The 22,947-nt window shown below is 40.7% G+C and overlaps 1 protein-coding gene across 1 annotated transcript in view; it reads right to left on the reverse strand.

Annotated features, from left to right (window-relative positions):
- Positions 1-1,248: 1,248 nt before the first annotated feature.
- GPR63 (G protein-coupled receptor 63) overlaps positions 1,249-22,947 on the reverse strand; it is a 62,374-nt gene continuing 40,675 nt past the window's right edge. Inside the window, exon 2 of the mRNA XM_073675734.1 lies at positions 1,249-14,594. Within this exon, the coding sequence (XP_073531835.1) occupies positions 13,203-14,462 (1,260 nt within the window). The 5' untranslated portion in view covers positions 14,463-14,594 and the 3' untranslated portion in view covers positions 1,249-13,202. The remainder of the gene's footprint in view (positions 14,595-22,947) is intronic.

Raw genomic sequence — 22,947 nt, forward strand, 5'->3', positions numbered from 1 at the left:
GATAGCCAAATCTAAAATGAATGAAACGCCCAGCACGCCAAAATACTTGGCAAGCACCCGAGCGTGCTCGCTGGAAAGGGTAAATGATACATATTCGATCAACACTAATTGGGACATTGAAACTTTAACAACTTAATGTCCAAAAAACTGTTTTATGACTCTAGAATAGGAGGATTAACTGTACAAGGTGGGTCATTGATATGGATACACCTAAAGAAAATGGGAATGGTTGGTGATATCAACTTCCTGTTTGTGGCACATTAGTATATGGGAGGGGGAAAACTTTTCCAGATGGGTGGGGACCATGGCGGCCATTTTGAAGTCAGCCATTTTGGATCCAACTTTATTTTTTCAATGGGAAGAGGGTGACACATCAAACTTACTGAGAATTTCATAAGAAAAACAATAGTGTGCTTGGTTTTAACGTAACTTTATTCTTTTATGAGTTATTTACAAGTTTATGACCACTTACAAAATGTGTTCAAAGTGCTGCCCATTGTCTTGGATTGTCAATGCAACCCTCTTCTCCCACTCTTGACACACTGATAGCAACACCGCAGCAGAAATGCTAGCACAGGCTTCCAGTATCCGTTGTTTCAGATGCTGCACATCTGGTATCCTCACAACATAGACAATTGCCTTCAGATGACCCCAAAGATAAAAGTCTAAGGGGGTCAGATCGGGAGACCTTGGTGGTCATTCAATGACCAATCCACTTTCCAGGAAACTGTTCATGTAGGAATGCTCGGACCTGACACCCATAATGTGGTGGTGCACCATCTTGTTGGAAAAACTCAGGGAACGTGCCATTTTCAGTGCATAAAGAGGGCAACACATCATCATGTAGCAATTTCAGATATCCAGTGGCATTGAGGTTTCCATTGATGAAGAATGGCCCCACTATTTTTGTACCCCATATACCACACCATACCATCAATTTTTGTGTTCCAACAGTCTTGGAGGGATCTATCTACTGTGGGTTAGTGTCAGACCAATAGTGGTGATTTTGTTTGTTAACTTCACCATTCACAAAAATGTTTGCCTCATCACTGAACACAATGTTCTGTGTAAACTGAGGGTCTTGTTCCAATTGTTTTGCCCATTCTACAAATTCAATGAACCAATCTGGGCCATCTTCATTGAGATGCTGCAGCAGCTGGATTTTGTAAAGGTGCCATTTGTGAGCAGCCAATATCCACCAAAGGGATGTTCCACTGATGCCACTCTCCAGTGACATGCGGCGAGTGCTACGCTGTGGGCTCTTGCTGAATGAAGCTAGGACAGCTACTGATGTTTCTTCATTAGTGACAGTTTTCTTGCATCCACATTTTGGCAAATCCAACACTGATTTGGCAAGCAGTTTGCTAACTGTAGGATGGGAGATGGGTGGTCTCGTAGGGTGTCTTGCATTGAAATCTGCTGCAAGCTAAATACCAGACAGGAGGGGTCAAGCCCAATGATAAAAAGCAAGGCAGTAGGCCACATGGAAGACTGTAGGGGCACATATGGCACACACAAGGCAGCAGGGTCAAACACCAACCAAAAGGCTGCAGGTCAAACATCAAACATAAGACAGTAGGTATTAGACATGAAATCTATATTTCTTCAAGCTGATGTTAACATTCCAATGCCCAACTGGGCCAATATACTCACTGCAATTCTTACTAGAGGTTGCTATAGAACACCTTATGGGTGTTTCGTGATTCACGGCTCCTCCAACCACATTGAAGGAGGAAGTGGGTGTTGCCTTTTTATTTTGTGCTCTTGGCTTCCTGTCCAGTGATAGGATGGATACCTCTCTCAAGTGCTGTCATGGGTGATGGGAAAAATTTGTTTTCTATTTACCACATATCCAAGCCCTTTCTACTTCCTGCCGACTCCAACTCAAAAATAGCTCCCGGATCCACACATTCCTCAACCATGAATCTGCAAAAACAATAGTGCACGCCCTCATCATCTCCCGCCTCGACTATTGCAACCTTCTGCTCTGTGGCCTCCCTTCCAACACTCTCGCACCCCTCCAATCTATCCTAAACTCTGCTGCCCGACTAATCCCCCTGTCCCCACGCTATTCCCCGGCCTCTCCCCTCTGTCAATTCCTTCACTGGCTCCCCATTGCCCAGAGAATCCAGTTCAAAATCCTAACCCTGGCATACAAAGCCATCCACAACCTGTCTCCTCCTTATATCTCTGACCTAGTCTCCCGGTACATACCTGCATGCAACCTCCGATCCTCACAAGATCTCCTTCTCTACTCCCCTCTTCCCACAATCGCATACAAGATTTCTCCCATGCATCCCCCCTACTCTGGAATTCTCTACCCCAACATATCAGACTCTCGCCTACCATGGAAACCTTCAAAAGGAACCTGAAGACTCGCCTCTTCCGACAAACCAACAACCTGCAGTAACTATTGCTCCACCATTCTGCTGCACGACCAGCTCTACCCTCACCTATCCCTTGTAGATTGTGAGCCCTCGCGGGCAGGGTCCTCGCTCCTCCTATACCAGTCATCGCCACGTTTTGTTAAAGATCTTTGTAATAGTTCATGTATGTATACCCCTTTTTCACATGTAAAGCGCCATGGAATAAATGGTGCTATAATATAATTAATAATAATTTATTCATTTGAATATCATTGACATGTCTATCGATCCTATGATGTTCAAAATTTCATGACTTTTCCTTCCGGGTGTTGCAATTTCAATGTTATGGAATGTGTATTTACCACTCATGACAGTTGCAAGTATATGCAGCAACAAACAATGAATTTATCAGTGGTGCTCCAATCAGGTGGGATTTGAAAAGACCACTTCTGGGGATCAATAGGCATTCCAGCAATGGGATGTCCAGCTATCAGTGAATAGATAACTTACCAAGTTGGTGCAAATGCTTTAAGAGGCACCTGCCTCTAATTGCATTTGGTGCAACTAAGACGTCGGTGTCAAAAAAAAATAAATGATGCAGCCTTGGAGCACATTTCTGATAAAATTTATGCCAATTTTTGCATGATGAATTGCACCCTAAACTAGGGCTGTAGAGTCGGTAAGACAAACCTCCGATTCCTCAATTTCCATGCCACTGATTCCGGCTCCCTCATACATGGCTCATGTTTAAGTGATAAATTTACTGTAGCACAGATTCATCTCAGCTAAAAGTCTAGATCCTTACATCAGGAATAGGACAGACATTTATAGGACATTTCATAACTTTCCCAAATCCTTATGAAAAAATATTCCCCACAAACTGCATTGAACTACTGTACCCAATTTATTATATATTTTAGGAGTCAGAGTCGGTCCATTTTATACAGACTCCGACTCCACCAAAATGGGCTCCGACTTCACCGCCCTGCCCTAAACTACTTTGATATGTAAAAAGGTACTTCACACTCAATAGTTCCTTTTTGTTAGGTTTCATAGAAAAAAAAGTTAATCACAAGGTATCCAGATTCTGAAGTTTCTGGTAGTCAGCTGTTATCGGGAAATTTTCAGTTCCAGTGCAATGCCACTACAGGGACCACAATGCTTTTGAAAACCAAGAAACCCGTTAACGCAAAAATTTAATTAAGCTTTATAGACACAGAAAAAGAATCAACACAAGACCGGTTCATAAATTTATATTTTACAGGAGTGTCAGAAAAGACCTATACATGCAATATTCATATGAAAATCAACAAACTTAAATCATGACAGCAGCACAATTTTTGCTCATTTTATGCACGAGCATGAAAACTCACTTAACACATTCATTCCATACACTCCGAATGAAAATTAATAAAATAAGGTAACATGGTGAATCCTTTTTTTCCTGTAAACAACATTTGTTATAAGAGAATTTCTTTCTCACATTATTTAATAAAACTCAACCAGAATTTAAAAAAAAAAAAAAAAAAAGTGTATTCATAATTTTATAAAGGTAAATTCTGCAAATCAAGCAGAAAGGAAACACTTTTGGTATGAAAAATGTTAAATACATTAACATTTTCAGTTCTAGAACTTGAATTAAAAATTCCCTTAAAAATTGACAATAGTGAGGTTGTGGGCATAGGGGTGACACCAATATCAGAAGTGCAAAAATCTATAATCCTAAGGGGTTGGAAATGGTGAAATAATTACTTTAAAGTCGTAATGAAATTGATAATCCCAGAGACTACAGTTTTCACGTACTTACTGCAAGAAATATGATGCTATCTAAGGCTATGCTCTCATTTTCTTTTACCTTTATTTATCACACAACAGAGGTGGTAGACAAATCCCATTAGACGTCAATATGGTCTATCAAGTACAGTAAAAAGTGCATTATTACACAGCTAACAAAGCCTAACCCTGACACATACAAACGCTGGTGGACAGCATGGATTAGAATTGCAGGGTTATGGGTAGGAATATCAGTATTAATGCTGACAATAACATGTCTCTCGAAAGGGACCCTTTTGTTTAAAATCAGGTTTTTCTGTAAATCTATTTTTTTTTATGTTTCATATTACTATCTATATATATCTTACAATTTTATACACTGGTCACTAGGCCTAATATTAGACCGATACTTCCTGCTCTTTTCACCAGCCACATAGACATTAGCAGACATAGACTGGCTTGCACACCATTTTATTTTATCTGAACATGCTCCAATCTGGGCAAAGGGAGGGGGAGAGAGAAAATCACCAATTGCGAATAGTGTATCCTGTGTTATTAACTGTATTTAAGATGCTATCTTTCATTGTACCTATGTCTGTAACGACAATGCAACTGCTGAAAAGTTTTCTGTACAGAACAGAAAGTGAGAGTCTAATATAAGGTTTAGTGGCCAGTGTAAGATTTTGGTTTTGTTTTCTTTTGAAGTATAGCAAATGAAAATTGAAAAAAAACCCTATTATTTTAAAAATACATTTAACGTACAAACCTGATTTAAACAATATAGCATTTTCGGATGACACGTTCCCTTTAACTAGGGATAGGAAACTATTCATTTGTTGAGATATCATGCCTTGTTTTGGAAGATGTTAAAAAGGACCTCAGATTCATGTAAGCAACACTTCTGATACAATGGTCATCATTGAAATCATGATGTAAAAAAAATAAAAATCCACAAATCCATCAGCTTTACTGAGCATATGGTGGACTACTCAGCATGGCAGATTTGATAAAGAAATTTCTACAAAATGTCCCAATAATCTAAATGGAGCTTGTGTATGCTGCAGAAACCCTATTCTGATGAATGGAACAGATTTCCAAATACAGAAATCTCCCCAATAAATCTGCCCATATAGGAGAAAATAGATTTGACATCACTTTAGAGGTTTCCCAAGGAAAACAAATGATCAAATGTGTATTACCGATCATCGAAACACTATGCATGGATAGAGGCAGTCAAGATTATCCTTGTGACAATGCTTAATAAATCGAATAATGAAACACTAAAAGCCAAAAGGAGAACTGCTAAACTGCAGAAATAAAATTATTTTAAAAAGAAGTTTTCCGTGCCACATACGTCCTATAGATCCCACATCACTATGCACATAGTTAGTGCTCTTTAAAGGAAAGATCCAGTGAAAAATTGGCCATCATATAGTGATTCTAAACATTTCATGCTTTTAAAGTAGTGAAGTTATGTTCCTCGTTATTTGCCTTTTCTACACCAAGTGTCTGCTATGTCCATGCACAAGGATGGGAAAAATGTAGACATTGTATTACTACAACAAGAAATAAGGAGATTTTACAACTTAGACTTTGTTCACACCAATATTTTTCAATTCAGTTTTTCTGTAACTGACAGTATAACGGTATCTATATGGCCATATTATAGTCAATAGTTGAGGTTTGCATCCGATATACAACAGAATTGTCCCTCACATGAACTCCATTTCTCTGTTCCTAGGATGAAATAGACTCCAATAATATAAGTGTGAATAGTCATGGACCATGATCACATTGCTCACTAGGCCTCTATTTAACATATACCTGGAATAAACTCCCAATGCATACATGATGGGAGCCTAACTGTGGCTTCAGTCACTCATAATATTACATTTAACGGATACATCACAAAGAGCTCACATTGTATTTGTTAAATGTAACTATAGCCTCTGTGCACACAACTCCTTTTACTCTCGGGCAAACCACACAAGTTTTTTCAAGTGGAACCATATTCAGGAGAGCTGGAATATTTAGAATGCTACAATATATCTTAGGCATCTCCACTTAGTTTGCAGGTTATTCCAAGCAGTAGATGCTAGAAAATTGGTCAGATCACTTCTTTTAACCGTTTTGAGTCTTGAAACCTGAAGTGGTTAAATGACAATCAAAAGCCTGAACATCTGCACAGGAAGAAGATTTGCCACAAAAATGTATGTGTTTAATCTTGAACATTTTCTGAGCGCTTTTTTGGGTGGGTTTCAGGGCAGAAACAAAAAAGCATCATGTGCACATACTCTTAGGCATCCATTTAATGGATCCATCACTATTGGGCTAGAATGTATCTGCTTAACATGGATATCATAAAAAAGGTAAACAGATGCTCCTGATACCTTCCATACAATGGCATCCGGCAACCCAACCATAGACTTATATGTTAAAGAATGTATAATTTTTTTTTTACTGGACTCTGTAGTGTACTGGCCAGACAGAGGCCAAAACACGAGCTAAATTTAACAGAATTGTAGCATAAGTTGCACCAAAAACTGCCTTTAATGGCTTGCACCATATTTATGATATGTTTTAGAGACTTTCTAAGACTTGTCTTACTAGGTGGCATGGCTTTGCTAATAAAGGTGTGGCTTATTGTGAAAAGCAATGAAACACATTGCACCAAAATAAGTGCAAGAATTGTGGTGCACGTTCCTAATTTAGATTTATCAACAGCATGAGATACTTTGATACATTTGGTGCAAATTAGGATTGTCTAGTCTAAATCTGCACTTTGAGAGAACGTTTTCACAACTCTGCCCCATTGTGTCCATTAAGTGACCGACCTGTTCCAGCTTGAATTCCCTTTTTCTGTTCCTAAGACAGAACAGAAAAACAGATTTCCTGACGCACATGTTAACAGAGCCCCAGGGTGTGTTCATAGATCCGTTCCATCCCAATTATTTTTTTTTGCCTGTACTGATCACAACTGATAAAAAAAACAATACATTTAGGAGAAGCGTTCAAAATGATGCCCCGAGCTAAAACTGCTCTTCTAGGGAACAAAAGGAACAATTATAATTAGCTTCTGACATATATTTTGTATAAAGGTAAAAGGAAATGTGATATTTGTGGCTTTACATATGTGGCGTGGCTGAGTGTAATTCAAAGTCCATCACTGCTAGCGTGAACTTGATCATCAAATTCTGAAAAAAAATGGACATGCCTCCAATGAAGTCAGACTTCAATTAGGCACTTGGAGTCCTAGACATTAAGTTTTGGACTCCCATTTGACCTGTTTTCTGGCAGTTTGTGTCTTTTAGGCCGGACACAAGCGTTGTTGCTACTGCTCCATTGGGGACATGCCTAAATGGTTCGGTGGTTAACACTATTACTTTGCAGCATTGGGGTTCTGGGTTAAAATTCTAGTAAGGACAACATCTGCAAGAAGTTTGTATGTTCTCCCTGTGTTTGTGTGAGTTTCCTCCAGGTTCTCCAGTTTCCTCCATCATTCCAAAGTTCTTATAGGGAATTTAGTTAATGAATCCCGGAAGGAACAGTAATAATGTCTGTAAAGTGCTGATTAATAAGTAGGTGCTATGTGGGCAAGCATAATTAAAGCCACCAACGGAGTCATGAATGGGAGGGTTCAGGCAAAGTGTGAACTAAGATCTTTCCTGTTATTTGACAATGAATGAAGACTGCCATGTAAATGATCAACTTCATGCTAGTAATCATGGCACTTGAACAAGGTATAGAAATGGCCTGACCTGGAATTTTTCTTAGTCCACAGTGCTGTGGGATCTAAGTAAGGTGAGGTCAAAGTTTACATAAAGAATATATCACAATAAAGAGTAACTTTGTAAATGCATTGCATCTCTTACCATGAACATTTGTGGAATAACGGTCTGTATAAAGCTGCATTCACAATTCTGATGTCAATGAAAATAGTCACACTAATATATTGTAACAGGAGGAGAAGTTTCTATTACATCGCATTACTGTACATTGCACCAAACACAGAAAATACTAGATTTCAGCTCTGAGGACAGGATTTGTGAATGCATCTCTGGATGTAGTGAAGGTAAGTAATACAATGCATATCCAGAGTTTAATATTCATGTCTTTTACGGCACTTTTTTTGCTTAATTCTTATGTAGACTAAATACGTTTATAAACTTTAAAGTCCATCTCAAGGTGGACATCCTCTTTAACCTCTAGGCAAATCATTACCAATAGCAAAGTATATAATACCTGCTGCTAACTTGGGTTCTTCATATTCTAACGACTGGGATAATTTATTAAAACAGTCAACCCTATTATTAACACGTTTAAAAGGTCTCCATATCTCATTCTGCTTTAAACTGTAACATCCATAAGTGACTACATTTTTAAAATATTCTATTATCTAGGCCCCACATCATACTTTAATGCATAAGGCCTTGTACATTACCTACTTATGTCACTTCAGTTATCAAATGGCTTATTAGAGAAAAAAAAATATAATTCACTTGATTGTAAAAGATCCTTTTGGGACTTCCTGAATGTACGTTCAAGTTATTGGGCTTAAAGTTATATATGGATTTGATAACTTTATTTTCAATTGCGAAATGGTCCCTAATGGAAAATGAAATCTCCTGAGATAACTGGCTTTAGTTTTTGCAAATCAATTCCATTGCACACTGGTCTGACAAAGTGAACGCAGTGCTATCAAGTAATCTATATTTTATGTGAGAACACAATCATCCACAGTTCATACAATAAGAAGCAGAAAATAGAAATTCCAGTGACAGAAAAAGAAAAACTTGGCCAGCACTGGCTCTATTGTACCGGCCAAGGTAAGTCAGGAAAGAGTTGTGCTTTATCAAGAAAGAACGAGTCTTTACTAAAAGTGGTTCTGCTTACAGACTGAACGCTCAGCACCAACCTAGCTCAGTAAATCTATAGTTACAATGTCCATGGTGGTTTGAGAGAGTCTCCTGCTTGTCCAATACAAGCCGGAATTCATAATGCAGAAGTAAAAATGGCATGACTTCACTAGAAATCAAAACAGCAAATACTAATACATTACACTTTCTGGTGGCTTGTACAAAAACCACAAGAAATACTTTGTCAAACTATCTATTTGTAAAAAAGATAACATTATAATCAGGGCACAAACCAAGCCTATGTTGTTTCATAACATGAAATAACATGTGTTCTCTTACTTCCCAATAACGTTAAGGAGATTGTGTTTTCCAGAACTGGGGACACTTTGTATCTGGCATGTGGTTTCTGATTTCTACCACATTTTGTATTGCTCTACTTGAATTTTACAAAAATCTGTATTCTCTAGAATATGGCATTTTGTATTTTGCTCCGTGTCAATTCAGCAAAATGGCAGCCAACTTGTAAAGGGCTAGCAAAAAGTCACAAAACAAACAAAAAGACTAATACTCAGCGCTCAACTCTTCCGAGGCTCAATGTCCCCCCGTATGGTACTTGGCATTTCTTCTTACCACCGCACACTGATACCTCGGACTTCAAGCCACATCCAGGCCTGGGACATCTCTGCATGCACGTAGTAAGGTCACCACTTTGTGATGTCTCGATCTTCTGATCACAACTAGACCTTGGGCATACCCGCGCATGCGCGCCGTAAGGTCGCAGTGTGCACCGCCACCTTACGATGTGCATGTGCAGGGACATCCCAGGCCTAGGCGATGACTGAAGTCCCAGGTCTAGCATGAAAAGGGCCAGAGTTTCAGAGCACAGCAGCAATAAGAGGCGCCAAGGATCGTACAGGGGACAGCAAGATGTGGGGGTGGTTGGAGAGGTGAGTGTTTTTACATCTTACCTCTATTGTGCTCTGTGGTTACTAATAAACCACCTTTTATGTGCACAGCTGCTATGTAAACCTGTGTGTCTCCATGGCTAGCAATCCACGTGTATAGTCTTATTCTGCAGTCATGCATTAGTATCTTCCATTCCTCAGCATGTTAGCAACAAGAAGCAGTGGACTGATATACAACTGATATGTTTTCGAGTCTGCAAGTATGGAGACAAAGAATTTCATTGCAGCTGTATTCAGTTGCCTAATTGTTTTATTTTAGATGTGTTTCAGTAATAAAAAAAATATATACATATTACTTAAAAATTGTAAGAAGGCTGCTCCTGTTCAGACACTTCATAGCAGAACCACATGCAGAGTGACCTGGGAACCATCAGAAGTGGTAGGCATTAGTACTTGATGACTACTTTAATATTTCAAAGTGATTTTTGAAAAATGTTCGGTGGCTTTAAAATTTATAGTGGCAGGATAAATGTCAGCCATATGGTAAAGGATAAATGCACCGCTATTATGTACCAATGTTCCCAACGGCAAAAGTGACCATTCATTCTAAGTGTCTTACATAAGAATGTCTCATCAGGAAATTACCTCTCAATATATAGTTTTTTGATTTACATGTTTACTTTTTATTTTTTGGGCAATTTTTTTTTCATATCACAATCTACATAAAAAGTAAAAATTAGAAATTTTGCAATTTTAACGCTGGCTACAGGGGCTATTCTAGACTCATTCTTCTGGTTTCATGAAATCCAACATTTATAGGAGCAGTAATCGATCAAGACACTATTTATTGTATTAAAGCATCTAATGAGAATGATCACTGTGAAAAGAGAGGAGCTGTGACATCATCAATTGTGTATGGAGGGGTTACCTGATACTGTAATCCTGCCTCTGATGAGAATGAGCCTTTTGTAAAGAATAGAAAGCCCTGATTAATCAAGACTGGCTTACAAATCGTCAGAGTGTGTTGAAGGAAGACGCGCAAAATTCACTAAGAGGCATTCATCTAATTTCCGTCACAATTTACACAAGCTTTTTTAATTACAATTTTTATTGGTTATATCTGTGTAAATGTGAGTGTAACGTAGGGCAAGTCTGTAAATATACTCACGTAATGCTGTCTTCTCCGGTTTCCAGCGCCGCTCCGGTCCTCTTCTGAATCATGTGACTTAATTCTGAATTGCTGACTCACAGTCTAGCCGGAAGTCACTTTTACAATGGAAGCCTATGGAGCCTTGTTCTGACGCTCAATAGACCTACATTGTAAAAGCAGTCACTTGACTCAGAAGAGTACCTGAGTGTAGATGGAAACTGGCGATCAGTGAGCATAAAGATTTGCAGGCAATAACAATTTTTAAGGGAGTGCGTCTTGAAAATAGAATTTGTCTTCTGCGCTGGGCTACGCCATGTACTGCCCAAGCTTCTCCCATTTTTCAAAGACTGGTGGAAACACACCAAAAGTTGCAAAGTTTCAGCGCACTTACAAACTGCAAGAGAAATTGAAATAGTGGCAAAAGCTGCTTCATGGATTGGAACCCTATAGCTCCGGTTCATCAAGACCTGCGTTTTTTAAACCAGTCTTGATGAGGGTGCAGTCCGAGGCTCCTGATTCAGTAACAAGGGTGCAAAGTGGCATGCACCACCATAGGCAGCTCGCCACAAATGGAGTAAAATTCTTAGTGTAGAGAATGCTGCCGTTTGCAACGTCCCTGCCCCATTTTTGGCTCAGCTGGGTAAAACTGGTGTGTAAACACCAAAAGTCGCACAATTTTTGTGCAACTCCGTGTTGGCACAAACATTTTGTGACTTTTTAAAGCATTTTACGCCAGAATACTGGCAAAAAACTGATGAATTAGGGCCTATAAGTCTAGAATTGTTCCAGTGGTCAGTGTGAAAAATTGTAAGATTTTCAATTTTTTTTCTTTTAAATACAGATTGCGATATAAAAAAAACCATTGAAGATTTAAACACAAAAACCTGATTTAAACAATAGGTAACTTTCTGATGATGCATTCTCTTTACACTTTGTAATACATTCGTTTTTCATGCAATTCAGAAATAGATGCTTGAACGCATTCTGAAAACATGTGCGTCCAGGATAGAAGCTCCAGCTTAGGCCTCCTTCACACATCCGTCTAAAACTGGTACCAGAAAAAACAGTACTGGTTTTATCAGTATTTTGGATAAGTGTGCCATCCATGTTTTTTCAGCATGGATAAATAAAGAAGGAAATTGCAAAGTATAGGGGAAGCTTTGTAATATTTAACACGTACAGCACATGGACGGCATCCGTGCGGTATACGTATTTTTCACGGACCCATAGACTTGTATTGGCCCTCGTCATCCGTGCTGCCGGAAAAAAACAGACATGTCTCCGTGTGAAAACACCGACATGTGAAGATCACCATATGTTTTAATGGGTACGGGTGGTATTCGTGAAAAAAAAAAAAGGATGCCACACGTACATGTGAAGGGAGCCTAGAAGAAATGTATCTTCATCATCAAAACATAGTTTATATTAAAGGAGACATGGTATCCAATTAAAATCATATATTGACCAACTGATCATGTCTTCATACAGCTGGCCATAGGCTTTTCTCTGTGACGGTGTTTCAGCCCTGATTATAATATTATATCCCCCATCATGACTTGAAGACCTACCTACTGTATTCAGGCACTGTACAGTACATTAAATGTAAATATATTCTGTTACAAAAAATATTGAATGTCTTAATATTTCCACTGCTAAACACCAAAAGGGAGAGAGGGGGTGAGAGAAGCTCTGATAAAGTGCAAACACGTTTTCATCGATCTGCAGGGGTACATGTCAGTCTATCCCTTATACAGCAATGGCGTTAAAGGAAACGGGTGGAAAGATCGGCAAACACACTACTGATATTGGGAAAGAACTAAAGAGATCCTGCAAAGTTTAGCTACAGAACATTTTTTGGCTCAAATCTAATAGCAAAAGCAGCAACATTTGTTTCAGAAAAATGACACATCCACTGATTGTAGCAGCATTCAAGGTGCCCGCACTAACACCAACTGCAGGCCTGGTAAGCATTAACCTGACAGAGTACTTCTCAGCTGTGGATTTACCAAAAATCCTAGAGGTAACATGTTTTTTTTTCATGTACATTGCTTCCTGGCAGAGAACAGAATTCATCACTTTTTGCACAAGGGAAATAGTTGAAAACACATAACAAAATATTTCATGGCAGTCACAGCAAAAGAAAAAAAAATCATCACACTACAGATCTGTGTTCCCCGCACACATATATGGCGCTAGGGCGGATTCTTCTTCTTGTGTGTCCAGGTAACTGGGGTAAAAATTTGAAGTACTTGGGCATTAGATCTAAACAAGCATCCCGGAATTTCTTAATCCTCCAGTAGTAGATTATTGGGTTTAGTGCAGACTTGAGGTAGCATAGCCAAAGAAGCCACGTGCTTATCTCAAAAAAGTTGCTCTTGTTGTAAAAGTCACTGTTAAATGTAGCAACAAGGCTATAAGTCGCGAATGGTGCCCAGCAAACTATAAAGACGATGAATAAAACCAATATGGTAGTGAAGGCACGAGTTTTAAAGCTGATGTCTATATTCATTTGGAAAGGCCGTTGAAGGCTCATGAGACCTAACTTGCTCGCCTGGCTGAGGCATATGCTGTCCGGATGGCTATGTATACGGACTGCATTGTGCCGCACAGTGTTCAATATGCCCATAAAAGCATACAGCATCACCATGAAAGGAATAAAAAAGAAAATCAGCACCACGAGAATCACATATGCTTTATATCCAGCATTAGTAGTGTAGCCAAACACGCACTGCGGCGCTCTCGACGGTACTTGTAGGTGTGGGTTCCCAACAGCAAGAGGAAAAGCTACGCAAAACGAGGTTGCCCATGAGATCACAATGAGAATCTTTGCCCGATAGGGATTCAGTTTATCCTGCTTCTGTACAATAATTAGAAACCGGTCTATGCTTATTATAAGCAGGATAGCCACACCTTCTATGACAAACAGCCAAAAAAACATGGCGGATACTCGACAGAAAACTTCTCCGAAAATCCACTCCGTTATAATGATCGTTATCAAAGCAAAGGGCATGTTGAGAATGGAAAGCAGTAAGTCAGCAAATGCCAGGCTTGCTAGAAGAATGTTAATCGCAGATCGCATGGCAGCTTTTTGGTAGACCATGAGACAAACGACAAAGTTTCCAAGGAATGATAGCAACAGGATAATAATCATCACGACAGAGAGTATTATCTGAAGGGGTAAATTCAAGGTCTCATACAGATCTTTTGCTGCTTGCGTGGGAGAAGCAGTTGTGTTCACCGGTATGGTACCAGCTGTGGTCATGGCAACTGGACTGTATTTTGGCGGGAGATCCAAACTGCCACGGAATGAAGGCTGAGGCGCGGTTACGTTGGTGTAGCCATTTACATATATGATGTGTGTACTATACGATGTCACGGGATGAGCAGGTGTAAGCATTGCTGAGAACACCATAATTGTTCAGGACTGATAAATCAAGGGATGCTAACAATTCTGGAGAGATGGCGCCTTCCATGAGTCTTATACCACAGGGAGTAGTGGAGGAACACAATATCCATGGTTACTTCCCAAGATGTCTTCTGCAAACTGAAAAGAAGCAGAAAAGCACACAATTCAGTTAGAAACATTCAATGAAAGCGCAAGATCTTTCTGTACACAGAAAAATACAAGCATGCAGCTTATCACTCTAAGGGTATGTGCACACGGTGCGGATTTGCTGCGGTTTTGACGCTGCAGAATTTCTGCACCATTTCCGCACCTAATATGCAAATTAGGTTACTTGCAGTTCTTGTTGCGGTTTTTACATGCGGTTTTGCCGCATGTGGTTTTTTGATGCGGTTTTTATGCAGGCGTTTTTCATGTCTTCATGTTGAAATTAGAGAATAGGTTTTTTTTAAAAAAAACTTTATTGATCATCATGTAGCGTTTTTGTGTGCGTTTCCGCTGCGGAAACGCACACAAAACACGCATGCGGGTTTTACGCATGAGTATTTTCCTCATCTACTGCAAGTCCTGTGGGGAAAATCCGCATGCCTTTCCGCAAGAGAAATAGACATGCTGAGGATCTGGAAAACGCACCTCATGTCAGGTGCACAAAAAAGCATCTATTATGCTGTAACATCTGGCCGCTGCGGTTTTGACGCAGCATAAAAACGCAGCGTCAAAACCGCAGCAAATCCGCACCGTGTGCACATACCCTAAGGCCACGTTCCCATGATGAGTTCCTGACGCTTTGTAATACAGTCCCAGCACAGGTGGTGCTATAGAGGTCAAGTCCTCTTCTTCTCCGAAGAGGCAATTTGCATAGCCAAGTGGATGGGATTTCTAGAAATCTCATGCCCACTGTGTTTTGTTTTTTTTCTTTTACGCTGCGTTAACTGACCTGCGGTGCAGGTTTCAAATTTGCAATATGCAAATTCTCTTGTGGGTGCGCTGACTTCTGTGCGGATTTTCCCCATATAATTGCAAAAGATGCGGAAAATACACAGGTAAAAAATAAACATATGCATTTTTAGTGTGGATCCCTGTGGAAATACACTAAAAACGCATGCAACCCACAAGTGACTGTATCAATAAAGTTATGTCAAAGCAAATACCAGGAAGTGTCAAAAACAAAGCAGCTTTATTTATAACATTCATACAAAAAAAGATAAAAACTCACTCAAAAATGAAATGAAAAAACGAATGTAATCTAATTTTGCCAATTAAAAACAACATCAAAAACTCACCAAATACTCACTGTGGGAACGTAGCCTGACACATCATAACCAATAATCTGTGGGAAAATCTGACAGTAATTGTGGGAATTCTGTGTAGCGCCACCACGGGGAAAATTACACATTGCCCACGCACATCAATGTATTGTCTGCACAACATAGGACAGGACAGTTTTGATGCAATCTAGGCTCACAGCAGTATAAAACAAGTATATTTGGATTGCATACAGCAGGTGTATCCTAAACATGCATAACATATGACAAAGTATTAGACTATACAGAGCAGAAATGAACACTGAAGTGTGTGGTAAAAATATGGTATAACTAATACTCTAGTCTGCGCCTACTCTCGATAATAGATACATCAATAAAGGTTATGTTTGGTACTATATTAGTTGTGCAGCATAAATGTCCACAGCTGCAATAATACTGTGATCAAAATAGATAATTATCTTTGCTGTATTGATAATTTGGGGTGTCATAATTGCAGAGCTACAGATGTTCTTTGTAAAAGTTATCCACAAGTGGTGAGTATTCTAACCAAAAACTGGAGAAGCAATGGGTCAACAACTCCTTTAACTCTATTAAACTTCTTGTTTCTGAGCCACCTCAAAGTCGACTTGGCTTCTAAAGTGCTAAAATGGCTCTTAAAAGGGTTATCCAACCTAGCGTAAATTTTCTGCAAGAACAGTTGCTTGCTGAATCCTAATAGTGTGTATCATACACAGTTAGGATTCGTCAGGTGACCGCAAATATGCGATTTGTATACATGTGGTCGTCACGTGTCCACTAGCTGCTCATCCGCTTCTCTTAATATGAGAAGCATATGAGAAGCTGATAGGCACGAGACCACAAGTATGCAAGCTGCAATCTTGCGGTCACCTGATGACTGGTAGAAGCGGTATGCAGAGTCTGATCATAACAGTATGTACAATATTCACTGCTAGGATTTGGCAAACTATCAAGCTTGCTGAAAATTTGCACTGGGCTGGACAATCCCTTTAAAGTCCATAGTGTTAAGTAATTCAAAAGACTGCATTAGACCTAGGGGCTTTTGTGGTTTACATGCGACTCCCTTCCATCTACAGCTCACATGCGGGAACTCTACTTTCTTGATTCAGGAACTCTACTTTCGGGTGCATTCTACAAGACCCACTGCCAGAGTAAATGGCTTCTAAAAAAACAAAGTGTTCCTCTTGTAGCCAGGGCTGTGGAGTCGGAGTCGTAGTCGGAGTCCATTTTGCCATTTTGGTGGAGTCGGTATAAAATGGACAGACAATATATAATAAATTGGGTACATGAGGTTTGTGAGGAATATTTTTTCATAAGGATTTGGGAAAGTTATGAAATGTCCTATAAATGCATGTCCAATTCCTGATCTAAGGATCTAGACTTTTAGCGGAGATGAATCTGTGCTACAGTAAATTTATCACTTAAACATGAGCCATGTATGTGTGGCACCCCAGGGGTCTGGTTTTCCACAGTAATGTAATGTTATGTCTGAGAGCAGGTGGGAGGTCCTTTGGTCAGGGATCCTGTGCATGCCACACCTCCTGCCCAGTCTTGGGAGGGGAAGAACTTCCCCTGTATAAACCCTGGGCTGAGGCAGGGTTAGTCAGTCAAGGAGAGTAGAGACAAGAAACAGCAGAAGCAATACTACTACGAGTCAGGGGCTGGCAGCTGCAGAGCTCGCCCTGACTGAGAAGCTTTCTTACCGGACCCGGCGTCCGAGGCTGTGGGGACTAACTCTTACCCAGCAGCAGAAGCCGACCGGCAGGGGATTTCAGGTCCTCAGGCCCAGAAACCCGAAGGCACGGTCACACGCGTGGGACCAGCACCGCCATCGTGGAGCGGAAGCCATTAGAAGGCCCCGAGTCACCGGCCATACGGGTGAGCACCACACGGTACACTCAGGGACGTGGGCTACTTATATCCGCTTCTAGCAAGGTAGCCAGAAGAGTACAGTCAGTTTGGGAGGCCTACAACTCCGCCTGGCCAGGGGAGATCCCATCTGCTCAAGGACTGACCAGGCCCCGTTCACTAGCAAGTACTCCGGGAGGGTCTATCGTTGTTACCAGTAAAGACCCTGAATTACACCGCACCGTCTCTGAGTGGTTCCTGCTACCCCCATCATCCACATCTGCTGCCCTGAGGCCATACCCCTCCCGTTGGGGGTTATACCATCTACGCTGCACCATCCATCCACCGGCCTCAGCGGACTGTCCTGCAGCGGCAGCTCCATAGCTGCATTCAACGGGTGGCGTAGTCGTCCTACATCTACCGCTGTTACATCGCCGCTCAGTTTGACTCCCTGGGCACGGACCGGGTCACCGCCACGAGACTACAACCCTCAAGAGATCCGGCTCCGGGTAAGCTCCCGTGTGCGCAACGCAGCGCGACACAGGCCCAGGGGCGCGTCATATGAAGGAGCCGGAGTCGTGGAAATTGAGGAGTCGGAGGTTTGGCTTACCGACTACACAGTCCTACTTGTAACATCACATGTTTAGGTGCTGTGACTTTCATATATTTTTTTTTTTAATTGTATTTAAATTTTGTATGTGCAAAAATATATTCTCCAACAGCTTTCTAATGAAACTATATGTAGGAGTAATCTATCCTGTCACAATAAGGGATATATATTAGCCCAATCAAAGTAGCCCATAGCCTATATAAATCTCCAATGACATTAGTGACTACCAAATTCCACCTATGTAATCAAATAAATTGCACCCAACCTTATACCGCTATGTACATCTGGATATTCTATAAAGGGTTATGCTTCAAATAGCTCTTTGAAATGATAGAGACATCAGCTGGGGTCTCATTTATGGCCCAACTATCTCCATGGCAACCATATAATCCATCTGGCAGGAGGATCCTAAATTCCGTTCATTTCTGTGCAATAGATGCCCAACAGAAAAAAAAATAAAAAAATCAAAGATTAAGAGAAAAAGCATTTGTACTTTTTTTTTTTTAAGTCAAAAGCTGTTGAAAACAGTCTGCCGACAAATGCAATCCCTACAGATAATTGAAGACTAAGGGCAAGAGAGATAAACAGAGTACAAAGTCAACAGTGAACTCGGCAACATGGCCAATTATTCCACAGAACTCCGGGCAGCATCAGCATAATAAGCCCGTCTGCAGGAACATGGGTGTACAAGCACAGCTATGACAGGAGGAAAGCACAATTATGGGAAAGGTTTTCTGGCCTTGGTCTCCCATGGCCAGTCTACTCTCACAGGAAGGTAACAAAAGTCCAATTTGTTCACTCTGGATTTTACCTAACGTACTAGTCCCAAGGTACATAAGTATTAACTATCCCTCTCCAGTTCTGTTTTGCTATGTTTATATAATGTCAATGAGAAGATCGTCTGATTCCTAGCATTTTCTATAATGTGCAAGCAGTTATGATACTATGCTGGGAAAGCTTCAAATGCCTGTATGTGACATGTCCACCATAGATAAAAAAACCTGACTCGCCTAATTTACGACTTCCTTAGTGTGATGAACGACTACGATTGCAGTGCTTGTCCACTACTTGGACAACTCCTTGTCACACCCCATGCGTGGCGCTGATAAAATAATAAAGCCTATTCTCACCTCTCGTGCTGGCGCCGTTCCCACTGTGTCAGCACTCGCTCTCCCCGGGGTTCCCGTGCTGTTATTGTGACGTGAGCCCGGCGCCCAATCAGCGCTATCGTCACTGTCCCCTGCTCCTGTCCAATTCCAACATAAAGAGGAAGTTAGACTTCCAGACTTGTTTGATTTTCCGAAGGCGGGGACAGTGACGCCAGCGCTGATTGGGCTCCGGGGTCACGTCACAACAAACGCACGGGAGCCTAGGGGAGGGAGAGTGCTGACACCATGGAAACGGCATGGGAGGAGATTAGGGTTTTTTATTTTATCTGGGCCAAACATTTAGATCAAGAAGAGGTTGTCCAAGTAGTGAACAACCTCTTTAAAGGTTGCAGTAACATGGTCTGATCATACCACAGCTCTTGGGCAGGAGAGGAAGCAAAAGAGTATACAGACATTACAGCATGGGATTGCAGCTGATTCTTTCTGTGAGGTAAAACATTGTTTAAAAACAGACAGTGAAATGTTTTACCTCACAAAAAGAATCAGCTGTGATCGCGTGCTGACCTGTCTGTATACTCTTTTGCTTCTTCCCCTGCCCAGGAGATGTGGTATGATCAGATCATGTTCCTGCACAGTCAGACACAGCCATTACACAGTACACAGCAGGGGCACATTTATAAGATTATCTCAGCACAGGAACATTTTATTTAAACACATCCAATCGTGGAAGTTATTATTATTCCAAGATCTATTGATTAAAATCAACTTTCATTTGTGGGAAAACCCCTTTAAGTCCACCTTCTACAACCAGGTCACTTTCAGGTCTAACATTCTAAGTGGATTTATTTTAAGTGCATCTTTATAGAGGCGATTTTGTTTTTTTCTAAATCAGCTCCCAAACCTCCTTTATGGACTGTAGGTGATTTATTAGGACTGGCATTGAATACATCAATCTTAATCTTAAAGATTTGATGCCAAGATAGTAAGTTATGCCCTATCCATAAAGTGGCTTTGACGTCCCAGAACCAGGCTCTGTCTGTAGTCCCATCTTAAGTAGAGCGGAGGTCCTCCTGCTTGACCTCTCCTCCATTCATTGTTTATGGGACTGATGTTAATAGCTGAGAAAGGTAATCAGGTTTTTTTCAGACATTCTATAGACAATGAATGGAGGAGAGGTCGATCATGAGGACCTACGCTCCATTCAAGATAGGGCTACAAAGACCTGTTCTCAGGGCTCCACAGCCCCAATCTTGGGATCCCTGAATGTCTATCCCCTCTATAGAAAGGGGATAACTTACTATTTTGGGAATAGCCCTTCAAGTATGTTTAATAAATTTGTCGCAATTTACTCAAAGGGGTTTTGTTTATTTATTATTTATCTTACTCACTTATATAGCGCCATTATTTCCACAGTACTTTACAGACATCAGCACTGCCCCCATTGGGACTCACAATCTAGATTCTCTATCAGAATGTCTTTGGAGTCTGGGAGGAACCCCACACAAACATGAGGAGAACATACAAACTCCTTGCAGATGTTATCCTTGGTGGGTTTTCTCTCTAAATACATTTATTAGCTATCCACAGACAATGCAACTTGTATGATATCTGTGGGTTTGTAAAGCATGACTACCACTCCATTCATATCTAGGGACTGATGGAGTGACTATCTACGTCAGTTCTACAGTAAGGAATGGAGCTACTGCTCCATTTATGCAAAACACCTATTCCACTCTTTCTTGGGAACAGTAGGGGATCCAGCTGACAGACCCCCAGCAATCATATATTTATCACCTAATTTGTCTATAGGTGACAAATGCATTAAGTGGAAACATCCTTAAGAGGAATCCTCTCAATAAATTTAGAGCATCATGGCCTACCAAAAAGACAGAAAACTGTTGGAAAGATGCCAGCCATACCCCCTTCCCAGATAACCATGTCCACTTTTTATAAAGGCTTGCCAGGAGTTTAATGATAACACCCAGGGTATTGGCTGATATACTGTAGCTAGATATTGGCGACACATTCTTGTTATATTGCCGCCTAGAATGTGTTTGTAGGTGAAAAGACGCTGCTTTTGGTGCAGCAATTGGCCAATCTGTACAATGGCAATCAAACCATTACTCTTGTACAAAAGGATCCAGGAGATGATCTATAGTATTAGACATATTAAAGGGAAACTATCACCAGGTTTGTCATAAAAGGAACTATAACTATGACTTTATTCAGCGCCTGTGCTGCATCTCATAAATGCTCATACAACCCACTGACTCCCTCTGTATATCCCTCAAAAACCTTTTTAACTTGTCCTGTGCTGTATGATAATCGGGTCGGTCTGGTCCGATGGGCGTGGTTTCGGGCCTCTCCATCCCTCCCCCCGCCCGCTGCTTAACGTCCTCCTTTTATTGACGTGGGGAGTCATCCACATCGCCGGGCGAAATCTTGCACCTGAGCACTATGCTTTGCCCTACTGCGGGCAGAGCCAAAAACATAAGTGAACATGCACCTACAGTAGGGCAAAGCATAGTGCATAGGCACGAGCTGCGATTTCTGTGCGCAGGCGCAAGATTTCGCTCGGCAATGTGGATGACGTGAAACGTCATTCACATCAATTAAGGAAGGAGGATGGCGAGCAGCAGCCGGAGGGATAGAGAGGCCCAAAACCACATCCATCGGACCATCCCGATTACCGTACAGCGCAGAACAAATAAAGAAGGTTCTTGGGAGGTTTACAGAGGAAGTCAAGGGGTTGTATGAGCAATTATGGAATGCAGCATAGGCACTGAATAAAGTCATATTTATAGTTCATATATGACAAAACTGGTGACAGGTTCCCTTTAAGCTGTGTTCTTTTAGAGGAACAAATAGACGGAATCCATACAGGAAACAGATCTGTTACATGACAACCCAAAACGGCAATGGGGTTAGTTTTCAGTTAGGGTGTCCGTTACTTTAACAGTGAAAAATATTTTCTTCAGGTGAAAATTATGGAATTTGCCATCTCCTATTGGAGACTCCAACACAAATGTGAGATAATCGGTAGGAAAGTTAAAAGAGAAAGCTTGAATTTTGCATGTGCTAACAAAAATGTAATACTTCATTGTGAGACAAGCCATTTAAAGGTTATGTACACAATTGAACACTTTTTTATTATAACAAATAAAAAAGGTGTACAGTTATTTTCTATTAGGCTATGCTCACACTAGGTGTTTTTTCAGCGTTTTTTTTTCTGCAGCAAAACCTGATCTCTTTGCAGGAAAGAAACGGTGTCAAAAACGCAGGTTTTGATGCGTTTTTCAGGATCCCAAAGTTCAGCTTTGCTTCGACCACAGAAGCATGAACATAGGTCACCAATGCAAGACATATGTGAAACCATATTAACCAGAGTACTAAATGTAACAGTCGGGGAGGTGAATTGTTCAGGGATAGTTTTTCTAAGACACTGGCAGTGCATTGAGTTTGTAGGACACTATTTTCTCAGTATGGTCTGCCATTGAGTTGCTCACAGATTGTTCAGTTTCACACCTCGGTGGGCCACAGGTATTGTTCAATCTCACACCTAGCTCAGCCACCGTTTAGTGCACACATCACTAATTTAATTAAACTCTCATAATCCAAACTGCCATCTCAGGTGACAAAGACAA

Source organism: Phyllobates terribilis, unplaced genomic scaffold, assembly GCF_046119375.1.
Source record: "Phyllobates terribilis strain yellow unplaced genomic scaffold, ASM4611937v1 Scaffold_3__8_contigs__length_932513732, whole genome shotgun sequence".
Classification (NCBI taxonomy): Eukaryota; Metazoa; Chordata; class Amphibia; order Anura; family Dendrobatidae; genus Phyllobates; species Phyllobates terribilis.